Source organism: Rattus norvegicus, chromosome X (assembly GCF_036323735.1).
Source record: "Rattus norvegicus strain BN/NHsdMcwi chromosome X, GRCr8, whole genome shotgun sequence".
Classification (NCBI taxonomy): domain Eukaryota; kingdom Metazoa; phylum Chordata; class Mammalia; order Rodentia; family Muridae; genus Rattus; species Rattus norvegicus.
In genome coordinates, this window is record NC_086039.1 from 38,009,547 (window position 1) to 38,031,929 (window position 22,383).

The 22,383-nt window shown below is 42.0% G+C and overlaps 1 protein-coding gene across 5 annotated transcripts in view; it reads right to left on the reverse strand.

The window, feature by feature from the left end:
* Positions 1-22,383, reverse strand: part of Phka2 (phosphorylase kinase regulatory subunit alpha 2) — a 123,028-nt gene that overhangs the window by 29,918 nt on the left and 70,727 nt on the right. For 4 of the 5 annotated variants that reach the window (XM_008773197.4, XM_008773195.4, NM_001395639.1 and 1 more), the window contains 3 exons: positions 22,296-22,374; positions 17,034-17,203; positions 15,549-15,722 (listed from right to left, as the gene is read on the reverse strand). In XM_008773197.4, the coding sequence (XP_008771419.1) occupies positions 15,549-15,722; positions 17,034-17,203; positions 22,296-22,374 (423 nt within the window). The remainder of the gene's footprint in view (positions 1-15,548; positions 15,723-17,033; positions 17,204-22,295; positions 22,375-22,383) is intronic. The other variant, XR_005498059.2, reaches the window with a different exon arrangement.

The following is a 22,383-nucleotide window of genomic DNA, read 5'->3' on the forward strand; positions in this document are numbered from 1 at the left end:
TCCCCATCAAAATACCAATCCAATTCTTCAAAGAGTTAGACAGAACAATTTGCAAATTCATCTGGAATAACAAAAAACCCAGGATAGCTAAAGCTATCCTCAACAATAAAAGGACTTCAGGGGGAATCACTATCCCTGAACTCAAGCAGTATTACAGAGCAATAGTGATAAAAACTGCATGGTATTGGTACAGAGACAGACAGATAGACCAAAGGAATAGAATTGAAGACCCAGAAATGAACCCACACACCTATGGTCACTTGATTTTTGACAAAGGAGCCCAAACCATCCAATGGAAAAAAGATAGCATTTTCAGCAAATGGTGCTGGTTCAACTGGAGGGCAACATGTAGAAGAATGCAGATCGATCCATGCTTATCACGCTGTACAAAGCTTAAGTCCAAGTGGATCAAGGACCTCCACATCAAACCAGACACACTCAAACTAATAGAAGAAAAACTAGGGAAGCATCTGGAACACATGGGCACTGGAAAAAATTTCCTGAACAAAACACCAATGGCTTATGCTCTAAGATCAAGAATCGACAAATGGGATCTCATAAAACTGCAAAGCTTCTGTAAGGCAAAGGACACTGTGGTTAGGACAAAACGGCAACCAACAGATTGGGAAAAGATCTTTACCAATCCTACAACAGATAGAGGCCTTATATCCAAAATATACAAAGAACTCAAGAAGTTAGACCGCAGGGAAACAAATAACCCTATTAAAAAATGGGGTTCAGAGCTAAACAAAGAATTCACAGCTGAGGAATGCCGAATGGCTGAGAAACACCTAAAGAAATGTTCAACATCTTTAGTCATAAGGGAAATGCAAATCAAAACAACCCTGAGATTTCACCTCACACCAGTGAGAATGGCTAAGATCAAAAACTCAGGTGACAGCAGATGCTGGCGAGGATGTGGAGAAAGAGGAACACTCCTCCATTGTTGGTGGGATTGCAGACTGGTAAAACCATTCTGGAAATCAGTCTGGAGGTTCCTCAGAAAATTGGACATTGAACTGCCTGAGGATCCAGCTATACCTCTCTTGGGCATATACCCAAAAGATGCCTCAATATATAAAAGAGACACGTGCTCCACTATGTTCATCGCAGCCTTATTTATAATAGCCAGAAAATGGAAAGAACCCAGATGCCCTTCAACAGAGGAATGGATACAGAAAATGTGGTACATCTACACAATGGAATATTACTCAGCTATCAAAAACAACGAGTTTATGAAATTCGTAGGCAAATGGTTGGAACTGGAAAATATCATCCTAAGTGAGCTAACCCAATCACAGAAAGACATACATGGTATGCACTCATTGATAAGTGGCTATTAGCCCAAATGCTTGAATTACCCTAGATCCCTAGAACAAACGAAACTCAAGACGGATGATCAAAATGTGAATGCTTCACTCCTTCTTTAAATGAGGAAAAAGAATACCCTTGGCAGGGAAGGGAGAGGCAAAGATTAAAACAGAGACTGAAGGAACACCCATTCAGAGCCTGCCCCACATGTGGCCCATACATATACAGCCACCCAATTAGACAAGATGGATGAAGCAAAGAAGTGCAGACTGACAGGAGCCGGATGTAGATCGCTCCTGAGAGACACAGCCAGAATACAGCAAATACAGAGGCGAATGCCAGCAGCAAACCACTGAACTGAGAATAGGTCCCCTGTTGAAGGAATCAGAGAAAGAACTGGAAGAGCTTGAAGGGGCTCGAGACCCCAAAAGTACAACAATGCCAAGCAACCAGAGCTTCCAGGGACTAAGCCACTACCTAAAGACTATACATGGACTGACCCTGGACTCTGACCCCATATGTAGCAATGAATATCCTAGTAAGAGCACCAGTGGAAGGGGAAGCCCTGGGTCCTGCTAAGACTGAACCCCCAGTGAACTAGTCTATGGGGGGAGGGCGGCAATGGGGGGAGGGTTGGGAGGGGAACACCCATAAGGAAGGGGAGGGGGGAGGGGGATGTTTGCCCGGAAACCGGGAAAGGGAATAACACTCGAAATGTATATAAGAAATACTCAAGTTAATAAAAAAAAATGGTGAAGAAAAATGTGTTTTTAATCCAGATTCTATACCTAGCCAAACTATTAACTGGGTGGAAGATATTTGCAAACATTTTTAGACAAGTAAAGGCTCAAAAATGTTACCAACAACCTACTGTTTTGTAGGAGGCTATTAGATGTCCTGTACTAAAATAATAGCAAGAAAGAGAAGAATTGCTGTATAGTAAACAGGTACACTAACCAAGAAGCAAGTTAAGGAGCCTCAAGCACACCTGGACTAGAAGGGAGACTTTGCAAACTCTTAAGAAAGAAACAGACTCAAGAGACTCACTCATATAATTGTCTTGTGAAGATGTGTATTGTAAGAACATTAGGAGACTTAGAAAGAAGAAAAACAAGCAAAAACAACAAGTTCATTTCAGGAAAACCAAAAAGTAAAAACTGGAAAATAATCATACTACATTATAATGCTCAATTGAAAATGCTATCTGTTATATACACTGTAAATGTGAAGACTGGACACCCAAATCCTGTGAGGAAGAGAGCAGACCACCCAGGAGTGCAGACCACCCATCCAAAGAACTCAGGACAGACCTCTGCACACCTCAGCCCACATCCCTGGTCCAAGGGGAAACAGGACAGTGCCTCTGGACACAGGGATACAGGAACAAACAGCCGCCAGTACCCGAGGTTCTGGTCTGCACCCAGGACCAAACTGAACCGGCCAAACAGCTCCCTGCACCCAAATCCCCTGGGGGAGAGAGCTGTACCCTCAGAAGTGTGGACACTCCTGAGAAGATAGAGGAGACCACCCTCTGCCCACATTCCTGACCCAAGAGGGAATCACACAGAGCCAACTGTGGCCGCTGGGTGCAAGGACCTACACGAGCAATCAGGGGCAGGACCCTCTGATTCCTGCTGTCGCCTAGAGTTGGAAGACAGTCTCCAGGAGCGCTGTCACACCTGAAATCAGAGCACCTGTTCTCAGGAAAGGCTGAAAGAAAACAGGAAAACAGGTCACAGGACTGCTGACACAGAGGCCTACAGCAGGGTCAAGTCACTCTCAGAAACAGCAGGACAAGCAAACACCAGAGTCAACCCAATGGCTAGAGGCAAGCGCAGGAACCTAATCAACAGAAACCAAGACTTGGCAACATCAGAGCCCAGTTCTCCCACCAAAGAAAAAACTGGATACCAAACACACCAGAAAAGCAAGATTTAGATTTGAAATCACATTTTTTGACAATGATGGAGGACTTTAAGAAAGACATAAAGAACTCCCTTAGAGAAATGCAGGAAAACACAAGTAAAAAAGTAGAAGCCCTTACAGAGTAAACACAAAAATCCTTGAAAGAATTACAGGAAAACACTACCAAACAGGTGAAGGAATTGAAAATGGAAATAGAAACAATAAAGAAAGTGCAAAGGGAGACAACCCTGGATATAGAAAACCAAAGGGAGAGAAAAGGAGACATAGATACAAGCATCACCAACAGAATACAAGAGATAGAAGAGAGAATCTCAGGAGCAAAAGATTCCATAGAAATCATCAACAAAACTGTCAAAGATAATGTAAAGCAGAAAAAGCTACTGGTCCAAAACATACAGGAAATCCAGGACTCAATGAGAAGATCAAACCTAATGATAACAGGTATAGAAGAGAGTGAAGACTCCAAGCTCAAAGGACCAGTAAATATATTCGACAAAATCACAGAAGAAAACTTCCCTAACCTAAAGAAAGAGATGCCCATAAACATACAAGAAGCCTACAGAATTCCAAATAGATTGGACCAGAAAAGAAATTCCTCCTTTCACATAATAGTCAGAACACCAAAAAACACAAAAGAAAGAAAGAATAGTAAAAGCAGTAAGGGGAAAAGGTCAAGTAACATATAAAGGCAGACCTATCAGAATTATACCACACTTCTCACCAGACACTGTGAAAGCCAGAAGATCCTGGACAGATGTCATATAGACCCTAAGAGAACACAAATGCCAGCCCAGGTTACTGTATTCAGCAAAACTCTCAATTAACATAGATGGAGAAACCAAGATATTCCATCACAAAACCAAATTTATACAACATCTTTCTACAAATCCAGCCCTACATAGGATAATATATGGAAAACTCCAACAAAGGAGAGAAACTGCATGGTACAGAAAGCAAGAATATAATTTCCTTGCAATGAAACCAAAAGAGAGACAAACATAATTCCACCACCAACAATGAAAATAACGGGAAGTGACAATCACTACCCCTTAATGTCTCTCAACATCAAGGGACTCAATTCCCCAATAAAAAGACACAGATTAACAGACTGGATACGCAATGAGGACCCAGCATTATGCTGCCTAAAGGAAACACACGTCAGAGACAAAAACAGACACCTCCTCAGAGTAAAAGGTTGGAAAAGAACTTTCCAAGCAAATGGTCCGAAAAAGCAAGCTGGAGTAGCCATTCTAAAATTGAATAAAATCAACTTTCAACCAAAAGTCATCAAAAAAGATAAGGAAGGACACTTCATATTCATCAAAGGAAAAATCCACCAAGATGAACTCTCAATCCTAAATATCTATGCTCCAAATACAAGGGCACCTACATACATAAAAGAAACCTTACTAAAGCTCAAAGCGCACATTGCACCTCACACAATAATAGTAGGAGATTTCAACACCCCACTCTCATCAATAGACAGATCATGGAAACATAAATTAAACAGAGACATAGACAGAGTGAAAGAAGACATGAACCAAATGGACTTAACAGATACTTATAGAACATTCCATCCTAAAACAAAAGGATATACCCTCTTCTCAGCTCCTCATGGTACTTTCTCCAAAATTGACCATATAATCAGTCACAAAACAGACCTCAACAGATACAGAAAGATAGAAATAATCCCATGCATCCTATCAGATCACCACAGGCTAAGACTGGTCTTCAATAACAACAATAATGACAGAAAGCCCACATATACATGGAAGTTGAACAATGCTCTACTCAATGACAACTTGGTCAAGGAAGAAGTAAAGAAAGAAATTGAAGACTTAGAATTTAAGGAAAAAGAAGATACAACATTCCCAGAAATATAGGACACAATGAAAGCTGTGCTAAGAGGAAAACTCATAGCTCTGAGTGCCTGCAGAAAGAAACAGGAGAGAGCATATGTCAGCAGCTTGACAGCACACCTAAAAGCTCTAGAACAAAAAGAAATAAATACACCCAGGAGGAGTAGAAGGCAGGAAATAATCAAACTCAGAGCTGAAATCAACCAAGTAGAAACAAAAAGGACCATAGAAAGAATCAACAAAACCAGAAGCTGGTTATTTGAGAAAAATCAACAAGATAGATAAACCCTTAGCCAGACTAACCAGAGCTCACAGAGAGTGTATCCAAATTAAAAAAAATCAGAAATGAAAAGGGAGACATAACAACAGATTCTGAAGAAATTAAAAAAAAATCAGATCCTACTAAAAAGCCTATTTGAACAAAACTGGAAAATCTGGAGGAAATAGACAATTTTCTAGACAGATACCAGGTACCAACATTAAAGCAGGAACAGATAAACCATTTAAACAACCCCATAACTCCTAAAGAAATAGGAGCAGTTATTAAAAGTCTCCCAACCAAAAAGAGCCCAGGACCAGACGGGTTTAGTGCAGAATTCTATCAGACCTTCATAGAAGACCTCATACCAATATTATCCAAACTATTCCACAAAATTGAAACAGATGGATCACTCCCGAATTCCTTCTATGAAGCCACAATTACTCTTATACCTAAACCACACAAAGACCCAACAAAGAAAGAGAACTTCAGACCAATTTCCCTTATGAATATTGATGCAAAACTACTCAATAAAATTCGTGAAAACTGAATCCAAGAACATATCAAAACGATAATCCATCATGATCAAGTAGGCTTCATCCCAGGGATGCGGGGAAGGTTTAATATATGAAAATCCATAAATGTAACCCACCCTATGAACAAATTCAAAGATAAAAACCACATGGTCATTTCATCAGATGCTGAGAAAGCATTTGACAAAATTCAACACCCCTTCATGATAAAAGACCTGGAAAGATCAGGAATTCAAAGCCCATACCTAAACATAGTGAAAGCAATATACAGGAAATTAGTAGCTAAACATTGAACTAAATGGAGAAACTTGAAGCAATCCCACTAAAATCAGGGACTAGACAAGGCTGCCCACTCTCTCCCTACTTACCCAATATAGTACTCGAAGTCCTAGCCAGAGCAGTCAGACAGCTAAAGAAGGTCAAAGGGATACAAATTGGAAGGGAAGAAATCAAAATATCACTATTTGCAGTTAGTGTACTTAAGTGACCCCAAAAGTTTCACCAGAGAAATACTTAACCTAATAAACAACTTAAGCAAAGTGTCAGGGTATAAAATTAACTCAAACAAATCAGTAGCCTTCCTCTACTCAAAAGATAAACAGGGCGGCAATGGGGGGAGGGTTGGGAGGGGAACACCCATAAGGAAGGGGAGGGGGGAGGGGGATGTTAGCTGGAAACCGGGAAAGGGAATAACACTCGAAATGTATATAAGAAATACTCAAGTTAATAAAAAAAAAAAAGATAAACAGGCTGAGAAAGAAATTAAGGAAATGGCACCCTTCACAATAGTCCCAAATAATATAAAATATCTTGGTGTGACTTTAACCAAGCAAGTGAAAGATCTGTATGTCAAGAACTTCAAATCCCTGAAGAAAGAAATTGAAGAAGATCTCAGAAGATGGAAAGATTTTCCATGATCATGCATTGGCAGGATTAATATAGTAAAGATGGCCATTTTGCCAAAAGCAATCTATAGATTCAATGCAATCCCCATCAAAATTTCTACTCAATTCTTTATAGAGATAGAAAGAGCAATTTGCAAATTCATTTGGAATAACAAAAAACCCAAGATAGCTAAAACTATCCTCAACAATAAAAGGACTTCCGAGGGAACCACAACCCCTGAACTCAAGCAGTATTACAGAGCAACAGTCATAAAAACTGCATGATATTGGTACAGAGACAAGCAGATAGATCAGTGGTACAGAACTGAAGGCCCAGAAATGAACCCACACACCTATGGGCACTTGATTTTTGACAAAGGAGCCAAAACCATCCAATGGAAAAAAGTTAGCATTTTCCACAAATGGTGCTGGTTCAACTGGAGGTCAGCATGTAGAAGAATGCAGATAGATCCATGCTTATCACCCTGTACAAAGCTTAAGTCCAAGAGGATCAAGGACCTCCACATCAAACCGGATACACTCAAACTAATAGAAGAAAAAGTGGGGAAGCATCCTGAACATATGGGCACTAGAGAAAATTTCCTGAACAAAACACCAATGGCTTATGCTCTAAGATCAAGAATTGACAAATGGGACCTCATAAAACTGCAAAGCTTCTGTAAGGCAAAGGACACTGTGGTTAGGACAAAATGGCGACCAACAGATTGGGAAAAGATCTTTACCAATCCTACAACTGATAGAGGGCTTATATCCAAAATATACAAAGAACTCAAGAAGTTAGACCGCAGGGAGACAAATAACCCTATTAAAAAATGGCGTTCTGATCAGGTGGGCACTCCTGAGGCTGCAGAGCGGAGGAGACCACCAACACTGCCCACCCCTGCCCACATCCCTGGCCCAAGAGGCAACTGTATAAGGCCTCTGGGTTCCCGTAGGGGAGGGCCCAGGAGCGGCAGGACCCCTGTGCCTGAGACACCGCCGGAACCTGAAGGAAACAGACCGGATAAACAGTTCTCTGCACCCAAATCCCGTGGGAGGGAGAGCTAAACCTTCAGAGAGGCAGACACGCCTGGGAAACCAGAAGAGACTGCACTCTGTGCACATCCAGACGCCAGAGGAAAACACCAAACGTCATCTGGAACCCTGGTGGACGGAGGCTCCCGGAAAGAGCAGCGCAGATCTTCCCGGTTGCTGCTGCCGCGGAGAGGACTTAGGCAGTACCCCACGAGCAAACTTGAGCTTTGGAACCACAGGTAGGACCAACTTTTCCCCTGCAAGAAACCTGCCTGGTGAACTCAAGACACAGGCCCACAGGAACACCTGAAGACCTGTAGAGAGGAAAAACTACACGCCCGAAAGCAGAACACTCTGTCCCCATAACTGGCTGAAAGAAAACAGGAAAACAGGTCTACAGCACTCCTGACACACAGGCTTATAGGACAGTCTAGCCACGGTCAGAAATAGCAGAACAAAGTAACACTAGAGATAATCTGATGGCGAGAGGCAAGCGCAGGAACCCAAGCAACAGAAACCAAGACTACATGGCATCATCGGAGCCCAATTCTCCCACCAAAGCAAACACGGAATATCCAAACACACCAGAAAAGCAAGATCTAGTTTCAAAATCATATTTGATCATGATGCTGGAGGACTTCAAGAAAGACATAAAGAACTCCCTTAGAAAACAAGTAGAAGCCTACAGAGAGGAATCGCAAAAATCCCTGAAAGAATTCCAGGAAAACACAATCAAACAGTTGAAGGAATTAAAAATGGAAATAAAGCAATCAAGAAAGAACACATGGAAACAACCCTGGATATAGAAAATCAAAAGAAAAGACAAGGAGCTGTAGATACAAGCTTCACCAACAGAATACAAGAGATGGAAGAGAGAATCTCGGGAGCAGAAGATTCCATAGAAATCATTGACTCAACTGTCAAAGATAATGTAAAGCAGAAAAAGCTACTGGTCCAAAACATACAGGAAATCCAGGACTCAATGAGAAGATCAAACTTAAGGATAATAGGTATAGAAGAGAGTGAAGACTCCCAGCTCAAAGGACCAGTAAATATCTTCAACAAAATCATAGAAGAAAACTTCCCTAACCTAAAAAAAGAGATACCCATAGGCACACAAGAAGCCTACAGAACTCCAAATAGATTGGACCAGAAAAGAAACACCTCCCGTCACATAATTGTCAAAACACCAAACGCACAAAATAAAGAAAGAATATTAAAAGCAGTAAGGGAAAAAGGTCAAGTAACATATACAGGCAGACCTATCAGAATCACACCAGACTTTTCGCCAGAAACTATGAAGGCCAGAAGATCCTGGACTGATGTCATACAGACCCTAAGAGAACACAAATGCCAGCCCAGGTTACTGTATCCTGCAAAACTCTCAATTAACATAGATGGAGAAACCAAGATAGTCCATGACAAAACCAAATTTACACAATATCTTTCTACAAATCTAGCACTACAAAGGATAATAAAGGGTAAAGCCCAACATAAGGAGGCAAGCTATACCCTAGAAGAAGCAAGAAACTAATCATCTTGGCAACAAAACAAAGAGAAGAAAAGCACACAAACATAACCTCACATCCAAATATGAATATAACAGGAAGCAATAATCACTATTCCTTAATATCTCTCAACATCAATGGCCTCAACTCCCCAATAAAAAGACATAGATTAACAAACTGGATACGCAACGAGGACCCTGCATTCTGCTGCCTACAGGAAACACACCTCAGAGACAAAGACAGACACTACCTCAGAGTGAAAGGCTGGAAAACAACTTTCCAAGCAAATGGTCAGAAGAAGCAAGCTGGAGTAGCCATTCTAATATCAAATAAAATCAATTTTCAATTAAAAGTCATCAAAAAAGATAAGGAAGGACACTTCATATTCATCAAAGGAAAAATCCACCAAGATGAATCCTCAATCCTCATCTTCGGTTGGTTTATATACAAGTGTGCAATTTCTGGGCTTGAAAGTAAAATGATGCTATCTGGTGCTGGATAGAGGAGCCTTATTTTTTATTATGGCAGCTTGCTATTTTTGTAACATGGTGATTTGGTTGAACACAATAAAGTACAGTAGTAACTGATCTCCCCTTCTTCCTGGATGAGTGAGGAGATGATTAAATGTTGATGTCAGCATCCTTGAGCATATTCAGATGAGCTTCTGCTTCTGTTGAAAAGGATGCTGTGTTTGATTGTGGTCCGAAGCTTTGAAGCACTACTTGGCATCTCCTTCCTTGGAGGTCTCACTGTTTAAACATAACAGATTTGATAGCTTGTTGGTAAGGTGAGGTCCAGCTTGTCTCCACTAGGTCATCTTCATGTGAATCCGGAGGTTATACGGTTTTGTTCTAGGGATATTTCACTTTTTTAATAATGGTTTTAGCTGACATTCATGGAGAGAATGAATCCTTAGAACTGTGCCACTAGTGAAAGGAAATCCTGTCTAGAGTATGTTTCTTTACAAAGCTGTGTCACACCATCCTTTGGGCCCTCTGCTGGAAAAGTAGAATCAAGTCTCAAATAATGCCTTTTAAATTGTATCCTCTATTATTATAGATGTAGGACAGTACTGTATCATACCTCTGTGGATGTAAAATAGCTTGTACCTGCTTTATGATACGTAGTAGTGACCGTGCTTTATCAGAGCTGTTTTTAATGATGTTGCTCAGAATGTTTTCTTTCCAGATGATGATTGAGAAGCTAATTTAAAAAAATGGTGCCAGGTACCACAAGAGTAACAGAACTGTGCTGTTTTCTCGGGTTTTGTTTTTTTACTTTTTTTTTTTTAATGGAGTGTGCTGGATGTCTCTACAGTTTTGTTCAGATGACTGCAGAACCTGGAAAAGCTGTTGCTGCTGTTGATGCATAACACACTGCTATTATTGGTCTTTTTATATAAATATAAATATATATATATAGATAAAAAAAAGAGATTACGGGGACCATACATTGTGTCATTAACAAAGGAAAGAGAAACCTGAAAGAAAATTGAAATTCTCTTAGATACACTTCACAAATAATCAAAATGGCTTCATAGATGGCACATGCTGGTCCTCTCGGACCCGCAGTCTCTCCAGCTGTAGGACAGACTCACAACTGTGACAGAGTGTGTACTTTCTGCAGTGACAGGGGAGTGAGAGATGAAACAAGCACCAAGTGTCTGTGAGAAAGAGCAGTGTGGGTGGGGGGTGGGGGGGGTAAGACATGGTGACTTGCCAGAACAAGGAAGCTCCGAGAAATTACTGGTAATCAAAGAAAAATGGTAACTGAATTAGTAACTAAGTAGAAGTGTTTTGTTGTTGCCGTTGTTTATTGTGTAAGAGACTGATTCACAGAAGAAACTATTTAAAAACCCATCTTAGAGGGCTAAAGAGATGGCTTAGCAGTTAAGAGTACTGGCTGCTCTTCTTGAGGTCCTGAATTCAATTCCCAGCAACCACATGGTAGCTCACAACCATCTGTAATGGGATCTGATGCCTTCTTCCAGTGTGTCTGAAGACAGCAACACTGAATTCAACTATATAAAATAAACAAGTCTTTAAAAAAAAAAAAACTTGTACAATGCTCCCCCTACCTTTCAGGAGACAGAGGCTGGTGGATCTTTCTGAGTTCACAGGGGGTTGGGGAGAGAGCACAGTGCTCAAGATTATGGTGCCAGGCATTAGATTTTCCTGTCTAACAATGGAGCAATGCATTTTCGGGTGTCTTGGGGTGGCCATTGCTGTGATGAAACACCATGACCAAAGCAACATGGAGAGGGAAGGGTTTACTCAGCTTACTTTTTCCTCATCACTGCTCATCATCAAAGGAAGCCAGGACAAGAACTCAAGCAAGACAGGGACCTAGAAACAGGAGCTGATGCAGAAGTCACAGAAGAGTACTGCTTACTTGATTGCTCCTCATGGCCTGCTCAGCCTACCCTCTTACAGAACCCAGGATCATCTGCCCACAGATGGCCCCACACTCATCAATCACTAAGAAAATGCCCCACAGACTTGCCTCCAGCATAAGAGACTTTCTCCTCTAGTAAGGCTGGCTTGTGTCAAGTTGTCTTAAAACTACATGTACAAGATGTGACCTGACTAATAACAGAGTACCTGCCTGCCTCCCCTCCATCATTGGAGAAGCTGGGATTGAGCATGGGCTTAGCATTTTCTGACCACCTCACTGGAGTGAGTGGTCAAGCTCTGTAAGTGAAGACACACCCCTGGCTGCCTTTCCACATTGCTAGACATCTGAGGATTTGTGGAGTCTGCACCTGACAAATTACAGACTATCACATGAACCATCTTCTGAGGAGAAAGCTATTTACTACCCTCTGAAAAGACTAAGCGCCTCCAGTTATTATAGATAAAAGGATAAATAAAGGAAATGACAATTCTTCACTTCTACAGAATTGGAGATAGATGATAAAGATAGCGATATTAGGAAAATGGGAGGTGGAGTGTGTCGGTGCTGCAGAGACTAAAGGTGAAGAAGGTTGTATAAGGAATGGTCATTCTCAGGCCAGGAGATAACTCAGTTAAAAACGTAAAGGCCTGAGTGTGATTCACCAGCACCCATGTAAGAAGCCGGCTGTTGGAGAAAGAGAGATAAGAGGCTCCCTGGGGGAAGTTGACTGAAACTGGAACAGGATGCTGAGAATGGCCGGAACTGGATGTTAACCTCGACCGTAAGATACCAGAAACAAATGTGTTTCTCTGACATCTCTGCCTCCATCGCTGTCGCTCTTGACCCAGAATAATTTCTCATGTGCCCAAAGAGCCCAGAGCCTCGTACACGCAGCTAACACTGGATCAAGATGGCGACATCTATGGTCCGAAAAGTCACCACCTTGACCCAAGGTCTAGGACTGAGGTGGAAGGGCAGGGAAGGGCTAAAGATTTGTGTGTCTGCAGGAGGTTGTGATCTTGAGTTAGGGTACAAGGTAGGGTTAGCCTCCGTGCAGGACAACACTAGCGGCCCCTGCAGGAGTACGGAGGGATGAAACATGGTGCTGTTTCCATGGGAACCATGCGCCTCACTCAACACTGTACCTGGAACGCAGGTACACGTGCAGTCGGTGTTGAAAGGTTATAAGGAATATCTGCAGATATTACTTGGAAACATGCAAATAATTGAATAAATGAATATTGGGGGGAAAAAAGAGGCTCCCTGGACACCATGCTAGCCCAAACCAGGGAGCTCAGTGAGAAAGGGGAGAGCAGTAAGGAGGTTTTGCAATGCCAGCCCAGGCCTCACATGCACATACATCCTCATAATGCATGTGCATACACACAAACACGTACACATAGATGCCACACATGCACAGACTAAAATTCATCGAAATAAATTCTGAAAACAAAGTTGGTTCTTAGTGAACACTGGCCACCACCTCCCTGCTTGTTCCTTTTCCAAAATTCATGAACCACAATGCAGAGCCTTTCTGGATCGATACACACATGGGGAAAGGGCTGTTGGCCATCTTTTACAGACACTAGCTAGGCATGGTGGTCCCTGCACTAATTCTAACACTCAGGAGTCAGAGGCAGAGAAAAGATTTCCCCAAATTCACGGCCAGCCTGCTCTATATAGGAATTTCAGAGCTATAGAGTGATAGACCCTGACTTTAAAAAAAATTGTTTTAATCATTTTGTTTGATGATACCAGTTGTTCCAAAATGGGGGTGAAGGAACGTGGATATATAGGTAGTTAACTTGGAGATGTTTTTATTGGCACATGACCCAGGAGCAGCACCATAGTCTTGTAAGATTTCTCCATCCTGTTTTGTTTTTGTTGAACACATGTTTATAAGTAACTAAGATGTTGAAAACTTTGGAGCCAAGGGGGGGAAAAAAGAGATGTCATCTCATAGCATGTAAGTGGCTCAATTTTGTTTATTTTTTACATCTCCCTACAAAACAGCTGATTTGAAGGACGTCAAAAGGAAGCTCATGCCCCTTGTGCCAGAGCTTTTGTCTGGGAGCTGATTTATGCCTTTGCTGCTTGAAGGGACTTAAGGGGGGGTGTCTGGATTAAAACATTAAAAATAGAACCATAAAAAAAAATGGCGTTCAGAGCTAAACAAAGAATTCACAGCTGAGGAATGCCGAATGGCTGAGAAACACCTAAAGAAATGTTCAACATCTTTAGTCATAAGGGAAATGCAAATCAAAACAACCCTGAGATTCCACCTCACACCAGTCAGAATAATTAAGATCAAAAACTCAGGTGACAGCAGATGCTGGTGAGGATGTGGAGAAAGAGGAACACTCCTCCATTGTTGGTGGGATTGCAGACTGGTACAACCATTCTGGAAATCAGTCTGGAGGTTCCTCAGAAAATTGGACATTGCACTACCTGAGGACCCAGCTATACCTCTCCTGGGCATGTACCCAAAAGATGCTCCAACAAATAACAAAGACACATGCTCCACTATGTTCATAGCAGCCTTATTTATAATAGCCAGAAGCATGAAAGAACCCAGATGCCCTTCAACAGAGGAATGGATACAGAAAATGTGTTACATCTACACAATGGAGTACTACTCAGCTATCAAATCAGTGCCTTCACGAAATTCATAGGCAAATGGAATGAACTAGAAAATATCATCCTGAGGGAGGTTACTCAGTCACAGAAAAACACACTTGGTATGCACTCATTGATAACTGAATATTAGCCAAAAAGCTCGAATTACCCAAGATGCAATCCACAGACCACAGGGAGCTCAAGAAGAAGGATGACCAAAATGCGGATCCCCCACTCCTTCTTAAAAGGTAAAAAAAGTATCCATAGGAGGGGATATGGAAGCAAAGTTTAGAGCAGTGACTCAAGGAATGGCCATTCAGAGCCTGACCCACATGTGGCACATATATATATATAATCTCCACCAAAACTAGGTAAGATTGATGAAGCTAGAAAATGCATGCTGAAAGGGACAGTATATAGATCTGTCCTGAGAGACACATCCAGAGCATGTCCAATACAGAGATCAATGCTAGCAGCAAACCACTAAACTTAGAATAGGACCCCCCTTGGGGGAATTAGAGGAAGGACTGAAGGAGTTCAAGGAGCTTGCAACCCCATAAAAGCAACAATACCAACCAACCAGAGCTTCCAGAGACTATAAACCACTACCGAAAGTGTATACATGGACTGACCCAGGGCTCCAACTGCATATGTAGCAGACAATAACCTTGTTGGGGCATCAGGGGAAGGGGAAGCCCTTTGTCCTGCCAAGGTTGGACTCCCAGTGCAGAGGAATATGGGTGAGGGGCAATATGGGGGACGAACAGGGGGAATACCCGTATGGAGGAGGAGGGGGGGAGGGAATCAGGGCTTATGGACAGGAAACCGGGAAAGGGAATAACCTTTGAAATGTAAGTAAAGATATATATCTAATAAAAAAATTTTTAAAAATGTGAAAACTGATTTAACTAAATTTTTAGACAATTCCTTTAGTAGGTTAGAGAATGAAATGGAAGAGTGGTAATTTACCTTCTCCACATACTAGAACATTGTAGGTCTAATTGATGCCTCAAGGACAGAAGTAAACATGTACTATTTTAGAAATACAGAGATATGACAATGCCAGAAGGAACATCTAGAAGAGCTAGCTGAATGTGGTTACATCTAAGGAGAAGGTTAGAGGAGAAGGTACATCTTGTTTCTTGGGGTTGACTTAAGTTATATTCACATATTACTGTGATAAAAGAATGTAACTTAATGGACCAAAGAGTTTAATAACATACATGGAGTTTCCAAACCCTTTGCTTTGGCCATCACAGAAAGTATGTCCCGAGTGGAGTGGACAGCACTGAAAACATGGCTGTCTTCTGACTTCTTACAAAGAGGGGGCAGGTAGCACTTCAAGGATGTGCTTTGAAGAAGGTGACTGATATACTGGTCAAGTTCATCTTGGCTTTCTGCAATTGGAGAACCAAAGAAAAGGATCAATGAAAGCAAGCTGTTTAGTAAACAACGTTTAGCAACATACATTTGCACCTCCACTCACATGGATAAAGTTAGTGACAGGTGTGCCACACATATGTAGTAATTTACTACTTGAAAAATATCTTCATTCCATGCCAAAGAAATCCAGAATGAGAGGTTAAGTCATCATCCCAAGGTGAGCTGTAGAATATGAAAACCACCTGAAAAATACTAGCTGACATTCTGTCTTGAAGAGTGGGCTAAGCTAAGATTTCTAAAACATTTACAAATGTTATCTAAAAGTAAAAGGAGGTCACACTGACCCCAAACCATGTTCAGATTGAGACATGTTATACAGGTGTGGTGTTTCACCAGTCACATCTAATCAAAACTAGGTTATTTTGCCATTCCTTTCAATAGTCAAGCAATGTGTTTCTCCTTTAAGAATGTACTTTGTAAGGGCTTAAGGGTGTAGCTCAGCAGTATAATCATGACCAAAGCTTTGGGCTCACGCTCAGGTCAGAAGTTAAATAGCTGTGAAAACCCCTGTAAGGCGAACCAGGAGCAGCTGGTGCAAATGACCTCACAGAGCTCTGAGGGGCAAATGGACTATCTTAAAAAAATAGAGGACTGGTGAGATGGTTCAGCAGGCAATGGGGACCACTTCCAAGCTTAAGATCCATAGTTTAATCTTCAGAATGCACACGGTGGAGGGAGAATCAACTCCCAAAAGTTGCCCTCTGACCCCCCTCTATATGTTATATATGGCATGGTATATCACACACATGCATACATGCATGCATACATACAGTAAATAAATGGGAAACATTTTTTTAAAAATCAATTTATCAACAGTCTGTTCCTGAGACTTTCCTACTAGTCTTATAAAGCCCTGCTTTCAAGGGCACCAGTGTAACTTAGGTTCTTTTTTAAAAAAAAGATTCATTTATTTAGTTTATGTGAGTACACTGTAGCTGTCTTCAGACACACCAGAAGAGGGCATCAGATCCCATTACAGATGGCTGTGAGCCACCATGTGGTTGCTAGGAATTGAACTCAGGACCTCTGGAAGAGCAGTCAGTGTTGTTAACCTCTGAGCCATCTCTCCAGCCCCAGAAACTAGGTTCTTAGATTAGCACTTTATTCATTTTAGTGAACAGAGTCTTCAGAAGCCTTGTTTCTGTTCATTTGCTTTTAGCTTACTTGTCAATTATTTTCTGTGTTTGAGTCTTAGGCAACTTTATCATACTACCAAGGTTTGAACAAATGCAATAAATAATTCACAGATGCTTGCCACAAGGTACCTTGATGACTGCTGTCTTCAAGGTATCCTCCCAGGTCTGACTCACTGTCAGGACTAAAGCTCCTATCACTGATGTCACCAAACAACTTCTCATCACAGTCTGGATCCAGGAAGGTCAGGTATGTGTAGAATGAGGTAGTAAGGAACTCTGCCAGGATTCCTAGTTTTACTCTGTCAAGAAGGTACTATGTTAGAGATACTGGTGCGGTACAGACAGACTTTCACTATGAACCACTGTGAAACTCTACAGTACTAGCTAGCACTTCTGCAAGAGTCAATAAATATACCGGCCCTATTATCAGCCCAAAGAACAAACCCAAAAATTCAATAGCCAAGTCAGGCATGGTAGGAATGTCAGTAATCTGAGCACTTGGGAAACAGGAGCAGGAGGATCAAAAGGTTGGGGCCATTTTCAGCTTCATAGAATGTTTGAAGCCAGCCTGAGCAACATAAGACCATTCCTCAAAAGTTTTATTCACAGTACAAAGTGAAAATACGTAATATTTAAAAGTCAATAGATGCGATGGTTTGTATATGCTTGGATCAGGGAATGGCACTATTAGGAGGTATGCCCTGTTGGAGTACGTGTGTCACTGTGGGTGTAGGCTTTAAGACCCTCATCCAAGCTGCCTGGAAGTCAGTCTTCTCCTAGCAGCCTTCAGATGAAGATGTAGAACTCTCAGCAATTCCAGGTCCATGCCTGTCTGGATGCTGCCATGCTCCTGCCTTGATGATAATGGACTGAACCTCTGAACCTCTAAGCCAGACCCAGTTAAATGTTGTCATTTATAAGACTTGCCTTGGTCATGGTGTTTGTTCCCATCAGTAAAAATCCAAGACAGAAGTTGGTACCAGGGACTGGGGAATTGCTGTGATAGACCCGACATGCTTTTGTTTAGAAGAATGTGGATTTTGGGACTTTGGGTTTGGAATGCATTGGGATGCTTTAAGTGGGGCTTAATGGGCCATCCTGGTAGAAATATGGAAGACTTTGTTACTGAGAATGATTTGAATTGTGTGGACCTAGCCCAAGAGGTTTCAGTGAAGACTTTCAATATGTGGCCTAGAGACTGTTTTTGTGGCATTTTGGTGAAGGATGTTGCTACATTTTGCCCTTGTCTGAAGAGTCGACCTGGGGCTAAGGTGAAGAGACTCAGATTAATTGCATTGAACTCTCAAAAAAGCGCAGCAGAAACTTTCTTCCCTGGTTAAGTCTCACGAAGAGCTTTTTGAACAAGTGAAGAAAGCTTAGAAAGGAAAAATATAAAATACATGGTTTAAATATTAAAAGGGGCACATAGTGAAATGGAACTGAATCTGATGTTCTAGGAGATAACAGATTAAGGGATTTGGAGGCAAGATCCTACACAGCTAAATTTAGATCGAGGCATGGTGGTACACACCTTTATTCCCAAGAGACAAAGCCAAACAGATCTCTAAATTCAAGGCCAGTCTGGGACAAAGCAGGATCTAGGTGAAGAAAAGTTTAAAACCAGGCATGGTGCTATGTACACACCTTTAATCCCAGCATTACAGGAGACAGAGCCATACTAATCTCTGAGTTTAAGGTCAATCTACAGAGCAAGTTCCAGGTAAACCAAGCTTCGGGAGAGAGGGAGACAGAAAACAAAAAGCTAGCAATAGAGTAAAGGGCCCATGTTCCCAGCTCCAGCAAACATCAGAACACAGACGACAGCCATGTGGCTCTGGCTTTAGAGTGAAAACTAGAAGGGACTACTGGAACAGTTGATGCTGGTCAGCTGAAGCTAAGAAATTAGTGGTGGTTAAGAAGAGACCATCATCACTGAGGTGAAATCTTCTGGGAAGTGTTTTCTGAGAGCACAAATAAGCTGTGTTCTAGCGATAGCCAAGGTTGTACTTTGTACTGCAACTGTACTTGGTAACATGTAAGAGTCACCCAGGTGGCACTGGCTTTGAAGGCATGAAGGTGTCACTGAGAACAGCTGAGACTTGGCACTGTGAGAGGTCATGGAAGGCCACTGGTGAAGGTGCAGCCTTAATTGCAGATGATGGCCCAGGACTAAAGGTGTCATGCAAACGATCTGAGGCTTGGCACTATAAAGAGAGCCTCACTATGAGAGGCTATTGGTAAAGCCTACTTGCAGTGGAAGACCCCAATGTATTGGAGATGCCAGTACCATTGGATGGTCACCAAGAACATCAGAAGCAGTGGAGTGGATCTACCTGAGCTTAGAGTGACACCAGCCCTTTGGAGGAGCCTGGAAGATTATGTGTGGATCCCAGAATTGGAACAAGAAGCTGTAACATTGAAATTGTCTTGAAGACCCTAAGATGTTCGAGATGCCAGAGCTGTGGGCTACCTGCTGAGGAAAGCTGCTAACAGGGAGTGGAACCAGCCCAGGAGAAAGAAGTTTGTTGCAGTCAACAAAGATGAAAAAGGAGTTGTAGATCTGAAGAGCGCTTTGACATCAGGCATGGAGATGCAGAGTTTGGAGTTTGCCCAGCTGGTTTCCCGTCTTGCTTTGGGGATTACAGTGAAGTGATTGGATGAATCTCAGAAGAGACTTTGAACTTTACATTGTTGAGACTGCTATAACTATAGGGACCTTTGAGTTGGACTAAATATATTTTGTATTATGCTATGTTTAGGTATGGCCCCCTTAGATTCATATGTTTGAACAAGCCTATGGGGGCCAGGGAATGGAATGTGATAGTTTATATATGCTTGTCCCAGGGAGTGGCACTATTAGGCACGGCCTTGTTGGAGTAGGTGTGTCACTGTGGGTGTAGGTTGTAAGACCCTGACCCTAGCTGCCTGGAAGTGAGTCTTCCACTAGCAGCCTTCAGATAAAGATGTAGAATTCCCAGCTCCTCCTGTACCATGCCTGCCTGGATGCTGCCACGCTCCTGCTTTGATGATAATAGACTCAACCTCCGACCCTGTAAGCCAGGCCCAAATAAATGTTGTCCTCTATAAGACTTGCCTTGGTTATGGTTATCTGTTCTCAGCAGTAAACCTCTAAGACAATAGATTTCATGCATAATTTTTGTTCCCAAACCTAACAAATATAAACTTATTTTCCTGATTAGCTAACAATTTTACAGAATAAATTGATTAAACCATTAACAATTGGATCAGAAGCAATAATTTTCCTGGTGTGCTTGTTCCTGACATGAAACTTGGTAAGATGGGTACAGGGGACTTACGATGGAAGACACGTGCCTCAGAGTTAGGGTTCTCTCTAGAAGGAACTCATTGGATTGACCTAACACCCTCAGATTAATAGCAGTTCACCCTGCATGAGCCCTACTGCATTGGGCTGAGAAATGCTCCACTGAAATCAAGCAGCTTGTGGGGTGTCTTGCTAAAGAGGGAACAGCACCTAGATACCGGGAGACCATATAGTTTATGCTCTACAGAAATGTCAGCTACTGAAGTGGAAGACAACAGGACCTCCCTCTGAGCTAGCAGCATGACATCAGAATTTAGTTAATATGTGTGAGAACCTAAGAACCCAGAACACAATTGTTTACAGAATAAATCAGAGTATGCAATACAGCCACCTTTGCAGGTGGCTGAGTTTCAACTGACAAAAGGCTTAAGGCAAAACAGCAGTTGGAGAAGAAAAGCCCTGTCCTTCACTGAACAAAAGCCTTCTCCTGGAGAGCCAAGGGACAGTTCTAAGGCTCCCTTTGTTTTGCCCTAGAGTTGGGAGGTGGACCAGCAAACCAAAATGCAATGGGTACTTTTTCTCTGAAGGTGAAACAGTAGGGTTTATGAGGCTAAAGAGAATGCAAAGGAAGGCAGTAACTTCAAAAGCTTTTGGTAGTATGAGACTCCATCAAAGGCCTATATTTTCTTTTGGTTATGATGCTGTATACCAGGCAGCAACTTATCCAAGCTGGAGCCGAACTGCTCAGAAGTAGATGTTGATGGGAGTTGTAATAGTAGCCCTGCATATAGACAGTATCACACCGGGGACTGTCTGACTGATACTTCCAAGAGACCAAGGGCAGCCTGTATGGGAAGCTACTTCTAGACAACAGCAGGACCCACAGGACGCTACAAGGCACAGGTGACAATCTTAGAAGCTGGAGAATAATCACTTGAGGCCAAAGGTAGAAAAACAGTTGAGTGCACCTTGAAAGACAACAGTGAGGTAGTGAAATGAGCCAATGACAAAAAGACCTTACATTGCACAAGTTGTCTGGCCTAAAACCCTGGGGACACAAAGCAGAGAGGGTGCTGGGAATAGGCAGGTCAGCAGGGAGATGTTTCTTGCATATGGTATTTGAATTCTGAAAGATGGAAAATATTCTGGAGAACTATCTGCCCTACATGATGAAAATGTTCTGGACACACTGAGCTGCGTATAAAGATATAGTGTAAATAATAAGGCAAGAGGTATTTTACCAGAAAATTTAAAAAAAATATGCTTTTCCTGTGGCAATAGGTAGGAGGATGCAAGAAGGGGTCACTTAACTTCTCATCGGTCTCAGCAGCTGGTAAGGGCCCAAAGGAATCCTTTCTCTACCAGGAGAAGGTCTCACGGTCTAGCTGCACAGAGAGGCTCTATGTGGAGGGAGATGTATTATCTAACACACTCTAAGAGATTCATGGAGATGAAGATAGAAAGACTACAGAGAAAGAAAAATCACCTACCTTGGGTCATGCAGAGGTACAAAATAAAAGAAGGGGATTCCTGTAGGGCCAGCAACCCTATTCACCTAAGCTCAAAGAATCGTTCGCAAGAGTCATACTTTAGCACAACAGACCCAAAGAGATCTCATACCACTGAAGCTGGTAGACAGTGACTTATGTAGGGCTAATCAGATGCTTTATTTCTAAGGGCCACTGAGAAATCTGTCAGGTTGTGTGAATTATTCTCAAGGTGAAAGTGTACTCAAGTTGGTTTTTATTGAGCGCTTGCTGGCCCCTCCTTGGGTGCTTGGTGTTTCCTTCCATGTCTCTTTAGAGAAACACACAAGCAATCCCCACGTCCCAGGAATGACAACACCTTTGAGACTGCTATGCCCACTTCTCTATGCAGGTGGTCTTTTGGTACTCAGGAAAGTTTAATAAGCAACAACCAAATATTGCTTTAGACAGGATCAAGCTTTCCACGGGAGATGAAACCAGATTAGTTTTGATTTCCTTTTTACTTGAAAATTCTGCGTGTTTAGGTTCATAAAATTGATGTGAAATGCAGAGAGAGGACAGCAGAGGACTTTTAGAAAGGTCAACGTTATCCTTATTTAATGAAAAGAAATCCCAACTTACCTAGCACCTCCAAAATAGCCATCTTCCAGTTTTCTAATTGTAGAAAGAACTGCAGGATGAATGTCTGAGCCATCATTTGCTAAGAAAA